The sequence below is a fragment of the Nicotiana tabacum genome, chromosome 3, assembly GCF_000715075.1.
Source record: "Nicotiana tabacum cultivar K326 chromosome 3, ASM71507v2, whole genome shotgun sequence".
Taxonomy (NCBI): Eukaryota; Viridiplantae; Streptophyta; class Magnoliopsida; order Solanales; family Solanaceae; genus Nicotiana; species Nicotiana tabacum.
The window spans coordinates 84543280-84555659 of record NC_134082.1 but is presented as its reverse complement, the minus strand read 5'-3'; the positions used below and the strand labels follow the sequence as shown (position 1 = coordinate 84555659).

The following is a 12380-nucleotide window of genomic DNA, read 5'->3' as shown; positions in this document are numbered from 1 at the left end:
TTGACTACTTCTCAATGGGCTGAAGCTATTGCTCTTAAGAAGTTAAAAAAGGAAAATGTTGCAAGTTTCATCCGAGTAAACATAATCTATCGCTTTGGTATTCCTCATTACATAATAACGGATAATGGAAAGCCATTCGATAATAAGTTGATGAACGAGATTTGTGATCTCTTTGGCTTCAAGCAACGTAACTCTTCGATGAGCAATGCTGCTGCTAATGATCTAGCTGAGGCATTCAACAAGACTCTATGCAACTTGTTAAAGAAAGTCGCCTCTAAATCCAAACGAGACTAGCATGACCGTATGGAAAAAGCTATGTGAGCATATAGGACAACTTACCGCATGCCAACACAAGAAACCCCTTATGTACTCGTTTATGGAGTCGAAGCCGTCTTACCACTTGAGCATCAAATACCTTCATTACGATTATCTATATAAGAAGGGATCACTGATGAAGAAAATGCTCGACTTCGATTAGCAGAGTTGGAGGCTCTTGATGAGAAGAGGTTGGAAGCTCAACAGAGTCTTGAATGTTATCAAGCTCGATTGTCTTGTGCCTTCAATAAAAGAGTTCGCCGGAGATCTTTTCATGTAGGAGATCAAGTCCTTATCATACTGTCACGACCCATTTTCTGAACAAGCCGGGACCGGCACTCGATCACTAAATATGACCAAGCGAACTATCTCTGCTTATCAAATATATTATAACTCCAAACTTTATATGCAACAAGGCAATATTCCAACTAAATACTTTTGATTAATTTAAATATTTAAATAAATCAACTCCAAAACTTTATTCGTAGTAACTACTAAATTTCTGCTAAGTTATTATCAAAAACATCTGAATCTTAACCCATTGACTATGTCTATGAAGCCTCTACTGATCAACTGGCGCACTGCTCAGGACATGAGATTTCCTGGCCAGTTCTCTAAGTAAACAAAGAAATAACTAAATAAAGATGACTCAAAGGAATACTACACGAACAAAAGCGGAGCTCACCAATAGCATTGGAAGAGAAGGAAGTCCTAACACGTAGCCTGCTCGCCTGCAAAACCGGTTCCTACGTTGTACCGCAGACCAACGTAGGTTCCCAAAAGAGAACGTCAGTACCATCCATTGTACTCAGTGAGTCTCAACAACAGGGGCGAAACTTTAATAACATATACATTACGAGCAAAGGTTCTAAATGCATAAAAAATATAAAGCTTACAAGAATAATTCTAAAATAATTGCTTAATAGCAGTTTATGAATATTTTAAAAGAAATTCTTTTCTTTTTCTTTCTTATAAAAAAATACTTCACTTTATACTTTGGGAGTTCCAACTATCCTGACTTAATTCTGTCTCAGTCATCGTGTGATCGGCACGGGTTCGATCCCAACCTGATCGAATAGGCCCAATCTACGAGGTGACACTCGCTTCATGGTTCTCAGCGCTCATGTCTCATACCTTAGCATGACTAAGTAAATTCTTAGTAACGAGACCCTCGGCTCGTGTACTCCCTACTTTGGCACAAGTAGTTTCAGGAAGTCAATGCTTTGGTCAGGACCCTAGGCCTGGACGATGACCCCTTCTCGGAATAAAGGATACTCCCAAAAAAATTTCTTTCTAAAACTTCTTCTTGTGACTTTTCAAGTCTAAATCTTTTATACATACTCATACTGGTATTCTTAAATGTAAGGCATGGCATAAGAATGAAATAAACATTCAAAGTATTTATAAAGATTCTTGATCCTTCATTAATTTTCAACATGAAAATGGCATATAAGAATAACATAAAAATCTGAAATTTATGCACATATATCAAAATAATCATCTAAACTTTAGCTAGAAAATAATTCTAAGCTAATAGGTACTTACTACTCCAATTAAGTATATATTTACTCTTTTATGCAATTCATCAAACACCTTATGTGCATGCTTTTGTGAGTTAAACCACTTTAGTAAAGGGTTATATCAACTCACCTCAAAACTTCTCGAGCAAATACGTAGACCCCAGTCCAATTGACACCAGTCAAATAATCGATTCTACAAAAACCAGTGCATTTTAATTAATTTTAAAGTTTCGCACCTAAACACGGAACTTTACTGTTGATATAGAGAAAGAAAGGAATTAACTATTTAATTCTTACCTATTACTACTTAGGGTAATTGACAATAAGGAATTTTATATACCTGAATTCAAAAATAAGTGATTTGTAAAGAACCTTAGATTTTTTTTGTTGACTGCGTGAGTCTCTGCCTCTGTTTCGTAGCGTTCTGCTTCAGTTTATCGTATAAGACTTCTTATCCCTTTTGCCTTTGTTGAATGAACGTTTAAGCCTTTTATTCTGTTAAGGCTTTTTAGTTTTAGTTTGTTTAAGGCTTTGCCTTTTGCCTTCCACTTTATGGGCTTAGGCTTTTCTTTTTTCTTTTTTCTTTCTCTTTTTCTTTTTAACTTAATTAATAATTAATGATACTCATTCTTAGTAATTAGTAATATTAAAAATATTAATATTTCATAATTGTATATCCAATTATTTAAGTGTGTGTGTGTGTGTGTGTGTATATATATATATATATTATTTTCACTATAGGCAAGATAATAATAATAATAATAATTAATTCTATAATTAGCGTGTCTCGAAACTTTTATAAATTTGAGGAGTGTTACTCATACGAAGACCCATAATTATTTCCCATAAACATGTAGGGAAGTTCACTTCAAAATGGAATGGGTCATATGTTGTACAAGAAGCTTACTCAAGTGGGGCTTACAAGCTGGTTGGTGCAGATGGCATGAGAATTGGCCCTATCAATGGCAAGTTTTTGAAGAAGTATTATCCTTGAAGTTGCAACGCTCCTTGACACACGAGCCTAAACTGCATGTTCCTACACTCCTGGCCCGCTTAAGTCTAAACTATGTACGACCCACACAAAAAAGAGTCCGCTAGGTTGAAAACCTCGAAAGGGGTGGCCTAGGCAAAAGTTAGGACATAAAAAAATTAAAAAAAAAATTGCTAGGTTGAAAACCTCGAAAGAGGCTGCCTAGGCAAAAGTTAGGACATACAAAAAAAATTACCCATTTTGAACTAGGGTATGACTTGATCCTCTTCGCCAAGGTACGTAGACAGCTTAGAGTTTCATTCTAAGTTCAGTCGCATAAGTTCAAAAGATAACACATTGCCCCAATCGTTATCAAAATGAAGCATGATGGAAGTAATTCATTCAACCAACACTCGAAAGTCGGGCTGAAATATCATTCTTCTATTAAATTTTGGATCTCATATGACTTAGAGGGGGCAAGCCTCCATGGTAAACCAATGTCTTCAATGGGACGATTATAGTCTTTTCGGAAGGTACTAAGTATTTGCATTAAAGCCCAGAGATTCACTATGTCTTCATGTTCACCAAATCTTTAAGTTCGCCGGTCTTCAAGTTCAGCACTCTTCAAGTTGAAGTCCTCAAATCCGCTGGTCTACAAGTTGAAATATTCAGGCCCTCCAAGTCTCCAAGTTGAAGTCTTCAAGTTCTTCGGTCTTCATGTCAAAATATTTAAGCCTCCAAGTCTTCAAGTTGAAGTCTTCAAGTCTGTCAGTCTTCAAGTTACGGCCCGGTCTTCAAGTTGAAATATTTAAGCCCTCAAAGTCTTCAGGTTGAAGCGTCAAAGTCCGCCGAATCTTCAAGTCCATCAAATCTTCAAGTTCGTCGGTCTTCAAGTTTCTGCAAAGTCCACCAAGTCTTCAAGTTGAAGCTTTCTAATTTTCCGATCTTAAGGTGGACATGTTAGTCCCTTTGCACCTTCAGTTAGCCTCTTCTCGAGTTTGTCCTTAAAAGAAACTATAACTTTCCAATCTTAAGGTGGACATTTAAGTCTCTTTACACCTTAAGTTGGCCTCTTTATGGATTTATCTATGCTGTCATGGATTTGTCCTCCATATGATGTTGAGGATTTCTCCATCTATTTGTTGCCATGGACTTGTACTTCGATATGTCATATGAACCTTTGCGTCTTGAAATCTTTCCGATATTCAAGCCACCTTCATCGATATGTCATATGAACCTTTGCGTCTTGAAATCTTTCCGATATTCAAGCCACCTTGAGAGTAATCTTTTCGATATTCGGGACACATTGAGAGTAATCTCTCTGATAGTCGGTCCGCATTGAGAGTAATCTCTCTGATAGTCGGTCCACCTTGAGAGTAATCTCTCCAATATTCGGGGCACTTTGAGAGTAATCTCTCCGATATTTGAGCGGGAATGAGTACCCATCCCCTCACATCCTAAGGTCACCTTCTTCATGCCTGAATCATCTCGTTAAACAAGAACATATCTTTCTTGTTTGACCTACCAAAAAATACCAGTAAAAGAAGAAAGCAAAAAAAAAAAATTAACTTCACGTCAATGCTTTCGAATCCACGAAACTAGAATGAAATAGCTTGCAAATACGAGAATTGATACTGAACATGGATGTGCGCATGGGTTTATATAGGAAGTGAAAGGCGGTTGTCAGAAATTTATTCCGATGTGGGAATTCTACAATTAGTTCTTGAGAAGGATTTGGACTTGTTAGGAACGGCGTTCATGTCTGTCGGTAATAGCTTGGCAATTACTGTTTGACCTCAAAAAGGATTTCCAATATCCATGCAAATCCTAATACTATGGTAGTTAGGATTGGAAAAGGGGAAATCATATTGCTGAAGGGATTCGAGTCAATTGAAATTGTTTTGGTTCTAAATTACAGTAGAATCACATACGTACTCATGAGATATGTTGGAGTACAAGAAGAAGAAAAGGGACGTATTCACTATTACATATTACTTCAAGCCTAGTGCTCGAAGTTAAGTATATCTACCTCCAAACTAGTCTTGAAGTAGGGGTATTTGTAGGCAATGATAATTTTGTTAGATTTAAATTCATAAGAAATTTGGATTTGATCTTAAATTAAATACATTTTGATCCAAATAAATATTATGGGCTAATATAATTGAATTAATTATATAAGTCCAATATATATGAATTAAATAAATAAGTCTTAATCCATTGGGCTAGCCCATTTAATTGGTTTAATTGGGCTAAAGTGATGAGCCCACTTCATTAAGCCCAAAATGTCATCTTCTTAAAGGCCCAGTTTGGCGCCATGTGTCAAATGACGCGGCGCGCCAAATCAAACGGAAGAGCCAATAGGATCATGCCATGTGTCAAAATGGCAAGGCATGCCAAGTCACATTAAAAGGCCAACGAAATCGCGCCATGTGTGCAAATGACATGTTCTGGCCCTTGTGTCACTTCAATTGATTGGTCGGAAAGAGTTTGTTCTCGTCATAACTCTTCCCTCCCACAAACATAAATAGGGGCCTTCATAACCCAGAAAAGACACCAGAAGTTATAACAAGAAGCAAGAAAGAGCTCGTGGATCAAACGCTGCAAATTCCTCCACGAGTTTCAAGCATCAAGCAATCAAGTCCAAGTTCAAGCTCAAGAACGAAAAATCAAGATTCAAGGAGTACGAGTTCAAATCAAAGTTCGTGCTAGTTGAATCTAAGATCATCATCCGTGGCAACAAATATAGATTCAAGATCAAGCTCAAGGGCCCTTGAATTTATTTACTATTGGAAAGAAGAATCAGAAGATTCATACAGATTGTACACTCAAATTATTTGAAATTAAATACTACGATTATTGCGATATTTTTCGATCTTGATTTTATTTTCTCTAACACAATTTATTGTCTACAGTTACCTTAACATTTACATTTGGTACAGACCCAATTAGATTATTTCACTTGATTTGCACAAAATTCTGAAAAGGGGTCATTTACTTGGAAAAACTATAATTGAATTATAATATGGAAACTATTTTCATAAACTAAACTAGTAAAATTGATTAATTTTACGATTACTTATTCGATAATCATTTACTTGGGAAATAAAGAAATGACTAATTTTGGCCCTCCACAAAATCAAGAATCATTGCAGCACACGACATTGGGTTGGTGTAAATACTAGGTGGAGTAACTTCTCCCCAACAAGCGCAAGATACATAAAAAGCTATTGTACCCAAAAACTGAAAAGATGAGTCAAGAGTAAAGACAGAAGAAAAGAATCATATAAATTGCAAAAATAAAAACAAGCAAAATCCAACAGAAGTTCTTCCAAAAACTTCTTACCGGATTTTGTTAGCTGTATACTCAATAGCCTCCTTTCTATTTGAGATAGACAGTTGCTAAATTCATCTTTTTATTTGTATAGAGTTTCTTGATGACATACAAAAATCAAGTTCGATTCAATCCAGCAACAGCTTTGAGGGTGTAACAGTAGAAACAAAAAGAAGAATTACAGTTGATTCATGATGGAGGAATTTGGTACGCAGACTGCACTTTGGATTCCAGCAAAGAAACGTACTTATCAAGCATCGAAATTACAGCTTCAAACTCTGTAACTTGCTGCTCTATTGTATCAATCTGTTGAACATACTCGTCAAAGCTGCCACTTTTAGACTTCAATTGTTCCACAAAGATCCTCAACCCTGAAGCCACATCTCCAAATCCTTTATATTCTTCAGCAACTCTTGTATTCATTTTCTCCACTAGTCCAAGTACATTGTTGGTTTCCTGGTATGCAAATAAAAGCAGAAAATTAACTACACACACTAGCACCAGCACAACAACTAACAGTTTTTGGATTTTAGACTAACATAATCCATTTTGAAAGTGTATGTTTATCACCTAAACACAGCCGAATATTTTACAAAGATGCAACAGCAGTCATATTAGTGGCTGTACTCACAAAGACCTATCTACTGGATATGTCACTACGATGCAGGATTCATTTTAAGCGATGAAAATGAAGATGCTAGAAGGTTCATGGTAAAGGAAAACTTTAAATCAAAAGATGACAGAATAAGAAGTAAAGCTAAGCAAACAAGAATTCTTCTATGCCTCTACGCTGTCTGGATCTGGCATTGCTTGCTTCCTCAAACGAATGGCTAAAAATGCTTATGAGTGAACTAAAGGGAGGAATGAGGGAGTTACTGAAAACAATAACAACAACCTCTTATTTGCCTTGGATGAAACAATGAGGTAACCACCCTATCTGAGCAAAACATGTGGTCAGGCTCCACAAAAACTTTACTTAATCCATGATCTTGAATTGGGCAATAATGATTTCTAATAAACCAAAGGCAGGAAAGAAATCTATGAACTAACAATTTCACAATAATTTCTCCTTGCAACCAATAGTTACCATTTAGCTGATCATTTGTGAGCTAAACATCTGGTCAGATTCATCAAAAGAGCAATTTTCCACTTTATCCATGCAAATTATTTCTTGCCTGCCCACTAAGGAAAACTATTCGGCTGTTATTGGGATGGCAAACTTGCAGTATGTTTACAGTGAGAAACAAGTAAGGTACTGTAAAATTCCTTACGAAATTATGTCCATGCTGCTAAGTAAGTTAAACACAAATTGAAAATTTAGTAATTAGTATACACATGCAGGACAACATATGAAAGTGTGGGAGAGGGTGGTTGAAGCGAGGTTGAGGATGACGGTGTCCGTTTCCGACAACCAGTTTGGGTTCATGCCGGGTCGTTCTACTAAAGAAGCTATACACCTTGTTAGGAGGTTGGTTGAACAGTACGGAGATAGGAAGAAAGACCTGCACATGGTGTTTATTGACCTAAAGAAAGCGTATGACAAGGTTCCTAGAGAAGTTCTCTGGAGAAGCTTGGGGGCAAAAGGCGTGTCGGTTCCCTACATTATGGCGATTAAGGGCATGTATGATGGGGCAAAGACTCGGGTTAGGACAGTAGGAGGCGACTCTGAGGCTTTTTCGGTTGTTATGGGATTACACCAAGGTTCTGCGCTCAGTCCGTTCTTATTCGCCCTAGTGATAGACGCGTTAACACACTACATTCAAGGGGATGTGCCATGGTGCATGTTGTTCGTTGATGACATAGTTCTGATTGATGAGTCGCGAACCGGTGTTAACGAGAGGCTGGAGGTTTGGAGACAGGCTCTTGAATCTAAGGGTTTCAAGCTTAGCAGGACGAAGACGGAATACCTGGAGTGTAAGTTCAGCGCTGAGCAGGGGGAAGTAGGCGTAGATGTGAGGCTTGAATCACAAATCATCCCAAGTAGAGGCAGCTTCAAGTACCTTGGGCCGGTTATCCAGGGGGAGGGGAGATCGACGAGGATGTCTCACACCGTATTGGGGTAGGATGGATGAAATGGAGGTTAGCATCTGGAGTATTGTATGGCAAGAGAGTGCCACTGATACTCAAAGGTAAGTTCTATAAAGCGGTGGTTAGACCGGCCATGATGTATGGGGCTGAGTGTTGGCCTGTTAAGAACTCACATACCCAGAAGATGAAGGTAGCAGAAATGAGAATGTTGAGGTGGATGTGCGGGCATACTAGGATGGATAAAATTAGGAATGATGATATTCGGGAGAAGGTGTGCGTGGCTCCCATTGATGACAAGATAGGGGAAGCGAGACTCAGATGGTTCGGGCATGTTCAGAGGAGAAGCTCAGATGCTCCGGTAAGGAGGTGCGAACGGCTGGTTGTGGAGGGCACGAGAAGAGGTAGAGGGCGGCTTAAGAAGTATTGTGGGGAGGTGATTAGGCAGGATATGGCGAGGCTTCAGATTTCCGAGGACATGGCACTTGATAGGAACATGTGGAAGTCGAGTATTAGGGTTGTAGGTTAGGAGGTAGTTGAGTCTTGACTTATGTCATGACTTTGTGAGACTAGTTTGGTAGGGATACTATTTCGTTTTTGCTTTGTATCTTTCTTCTTGATTTCATGTTGTTCCTATTTTTCATATTATTTCATATTATTTCTGTGGTGTTACTGATATTGTCTCCTTTTGTCTTTTTGTCTTCTTGAGCCGAGGGTATTTCGGAAACAGCCTCTCTACTCCTTCGGGGTAGGGGTAAGGTCTGCGTACACGCTACCCTCCCCAGACCCCACTAGTGGGATTTCACTGGGTCGTTGTTGTTGTATGCGGGACAACATACGAGGAAGAAAGAAAAACTAATTTGTACAAAAGTTTATCATATCTAGGCTAATGAGAAACCCATCCAAACCCCTCACATCCCCAACGGAAGAAAGAAAAAGAACCAAAAGTCACACAAAGCAGCATTTTGAAAGAAAATTGCCGAAAATTTCTTATACCTGGAGCTCGCCTCTTATCATCCTGGATACATTGGTGAAAAGATCATTGAGTGACTCAGCCAAGTGGTCCTGCTCCATCTTTTGGAGTAATTCACCCTTTGAGAGCTTGATGGGTGAGCAAAAGATATTGCACTTGCTGTTGGAGTATTCTAAGAAAATAAAAGCGACAAAAATAACTGTTTTAGTATAATTTGAGGTAACAATGCCAAGAATGAAAGTTCAAATGAGGAGATTGATGGTAAAGGGTAAACAAGAGAAAGCCAGGTAACTAGATAACTGCATGCACACTACGAATAGTACATTTGATCGGCTTTAATTATTACTTGAGTGCTAATAATGCATGAATAAAAAAGGAATGTCTAAGATGAGGAAAACTACTGCTCAATGTGTGGAGCATAAGTGGAGTAGACTAGGGAAAGTTCATATTAGACATCAAGATAGTATGTGTCTATGTGAAGAATAGTTGTTGCTACCATTGCATAAATTTTGCCTCATGCCCTGAAGCCACCATCACTCAATACACGAACGGCTTATTATCAGCTTCGGCAGTTCTATCCAAACACGTAACTGCTTATTTATAAAATCGGTTTCAACATCTAAAAGTGATTTAAAGATTCATCAAACCACTATCTAGTTTACCAATATAATTATCAATCTATAACAATTTTTTTAAAAGAAATACCGTCCATTCAGCAGCCAAATACTAGAATACAAGTGAGAGAATCACTTATCACTTATTTCCTAGAAAATACTTTCTTTCATGCTATAGGACTCTTGCCTCTTTCAATTTTGAACCCCTTGAAACCCCCCCGCCCCCCCCCCCCCCCCAAAAAAAAAAAACCCCCAAAAAAGGGCTTCAGTCTCTTGTGGATTTTGATGCATCCCATGAAGTCCAGTCAGTATAAATGACTGTAAACAAGTCGTAGAATAGAGAACAATCTCTACTTGTCCTATACCACTAGTATACTGGGAGTTTTCCTATTTGATCAAAACAGTTATTATCTTTTAAAAAAACCGAGTTTGCATCAGGTTATCATAATGCTATTCACGATAACCGGTGTATAGTTCAACAACCGAACCCATCTCTGGTTTTCATGAATTACAAAAAACAGACTGTTTTTAGTAATTTATACAAACTTTGAGAAAATCATTAACAGTCATTATATAAGCAACAATTAACACTCAAACGCACGATTTTCTAATCAAAGCTCCATTTATTCCCCTTTTGTTAAAGAAGATGATTTAGCTTTCAATTGGGTCTAATAATCTGCAACAAACGCGTTCAATTTGAGCTAACTCTTTCCCCATTTTATGAGAGAAGCTGAAATACTGAACTATAAAGCGAATCGACAGACATATAAAGTAGAACAATAGATACCTTGTTGGGAACCGGAGAAAGATAAGTATGAACGGAGAGTCCCCTTCTGCTGACGAGAAAATAGGGGAGAATGATTTGCCGGGTTCGCATCTCCTTAACACAAAATTGATTTACTATAAGATAACATAGGCGAGTAGCATTTTTACACATTATTAGTCCACTAATCAGTTCATTTAAAAGATAATAACAAATAATTTTATCTATTAGTTTATTAGAGACCTAAAATAATGTAATAATAATCTATTATAATAGGTTAGATTGTGTAAAAAATTATTACACCATCAATATATATTATATATAACGTTAAATGACACCACATTTAAACTCGAAATGCTAATCTATGCTGGTAAAAGGTTATGAGTTACTACTTACTAGTGCCAAACTATTAGACAAGCATAAATTGGTCCAAATATTAGTATTATTAAAAAAAATATTTTAATCAAAATAAAGAATATAATAAGTTTCTATGTGTTATAATTTAACCTGGCACATCAATGTTAGTCAAAATGTGCTAAATCATTTTAAAAGTCATGAGATAAGTTCCAAAGTTACTCAGTATGTGCTAAATAATTTTAATCATATTTTTTCTTATTAATATAGGTTAAGCCATATTTTGGATAGTGTATATCATAGTCTAACCAATCTATTTGACAAGTTAAGATTCAACTTATTAAACCTTCAGAATCACTTACTAAACCATCAAATTTTGGACAAGTTAAAAGGTGTTATATAAATTTGAATTAACGAGAACATCACTAGCTCGGCAATGACGTTGAATACCAGTCCATCTATATAACCATTTTTGGAGCGATTGGCGTGCTGTAAAAAAATACGGAGAAGAAACCGAAATAGCTACTCATCTAATTTTTTAAATTAAAAACAGCCGGTGAATGTATAATATATTTATAATTCATATATAATAAATATATAATTATATATAATTAATATATAATCTATGTCTACCGACTAAAAAAGGTAAACATTGAATCTAGCCGATTATTTGTGTGACAATCCCGAGTTATATCACCATTAGCTAATTTGGCATCTTTAATCTGATTTAAACTTAAATCTTATATCTAAGTTTGTATGTACTTTAGCTTATCTCTCAATCTGTCTAAATTTGTTGGATATTTTTCACCTCACTATTCAAACTAAGTAAACTTTAATTGGCATTTTAGATTGTATTGAGTTTTTTCAAATGTTTTATTTTTTAATATGGTGATCGACTATAGAGAAAGATAAAATTTCACCCACTCACTCATCGCCCAATATCATAAGAAAGTCTTGTACAAAGTGTCGAGTGTAAAAAGCTTCTGGACACGAGATTTCAAATTTGAAATTCAAGTCATTTTTTTCCACCTCTGAACAATATAACTGAAATAAATGAAACATGCATATCCAGGAAAATACGAACCACATTGGGTTTATACTGTTTTCACGGCTCGTGACATCCTGGTCACCGAAGGCAACAAGAACCTTTTTGTCGAGGCCTCCCTTCAGGGGGTCCCAATGCATAAGCAGAAATTCATATGAACCAACATATAAGTTACGTTTAACTTTAGACCAGCTTACTACGTCTAACAGAGTAGTCTGTAAAAGGAAAACTATGAAGATTACGCGCTCTGGGTGAGCTTTGTTTGTCCTCCGATGGAGGATTCAGAAGTTTCTAGAATATGCAACTCGAAGAGAGAGAGAGAGAGAGAGAGAGAGAGAGAGAGATGAACAATAGGGGGAGTCTATGATTTGGGAAAATGAAAATTCAACTAATTCTATTACTGAGCATTGTACAATACACATAAGCGACCAAAAAGAGTGAATAAAAAGTAACAGCTAAGCTAACACACC

The 12380-nt window shown here is 36.8% G+C and overlaps 1 protein-coding gene and 1 long non-coding RNA gene across 2 annotated transcripts; both read right to left on the bottom strand.

Annotated features, from left to right (window-relative positions):
• Positions 1–823: 823 nt before the first annotated feature.
• Positions 824–2333, bottom strand: LOC107760215 (uncharacterized). The gene is made up of 3 exons (XR_001642355.2): positions 2176–2333; positions 1966–2028; positions 824–1061 (listed from the first exon to the last, which is right to left on the bottom strand). It is a non-coding gene; the product is annotated as an uncharacterized LOC107760215 (long non-coding RNA).
• A 3868-nt stretch (positions 2334–6201) lies between these two features.
• Positions 6202–10674, bottom strand: LOC107760212 (biogenesis of lysosome-related organelles complex 1 subunit 2-like). The gene is made up of 3 exons (XM_016578226.2): positions 10536–10674; positions 9158–9306; positions 6202–6592 (listed from the first exon to the last, which is right to left on the bottom strand). Exons 2-3 carry the CDS (start codon positions 9233–9235, stop codon positions 6326–6328), a joined length of 345 nt encoding a protein of 114 aa, XP_016433712.1. The 5' UTR covers positions 9236–9306; positions 10536–10674; the 3' UTR covers positions 6202–6325.
• Positions 10675–12380: the final 1706 nt, after the last annotated feature.

Excerpts from the sequence above, each read along its gene's own strand:
- LOC107760212 (XM_016578226.2), bottom strand. The coding sequence starts at position 9,235 with ATGGAGCAGGACCACTTGGCTGAGTCACTCAATGATCTTTTCACCAAT. Across the intron at positions 6,593-9,157 it reads TGATAAGAGGCGAGCTCCAG|GAAACCAACAATGTACTTGG; the intron begins GTATAAGAAATT and ends TTTGCATACCAG.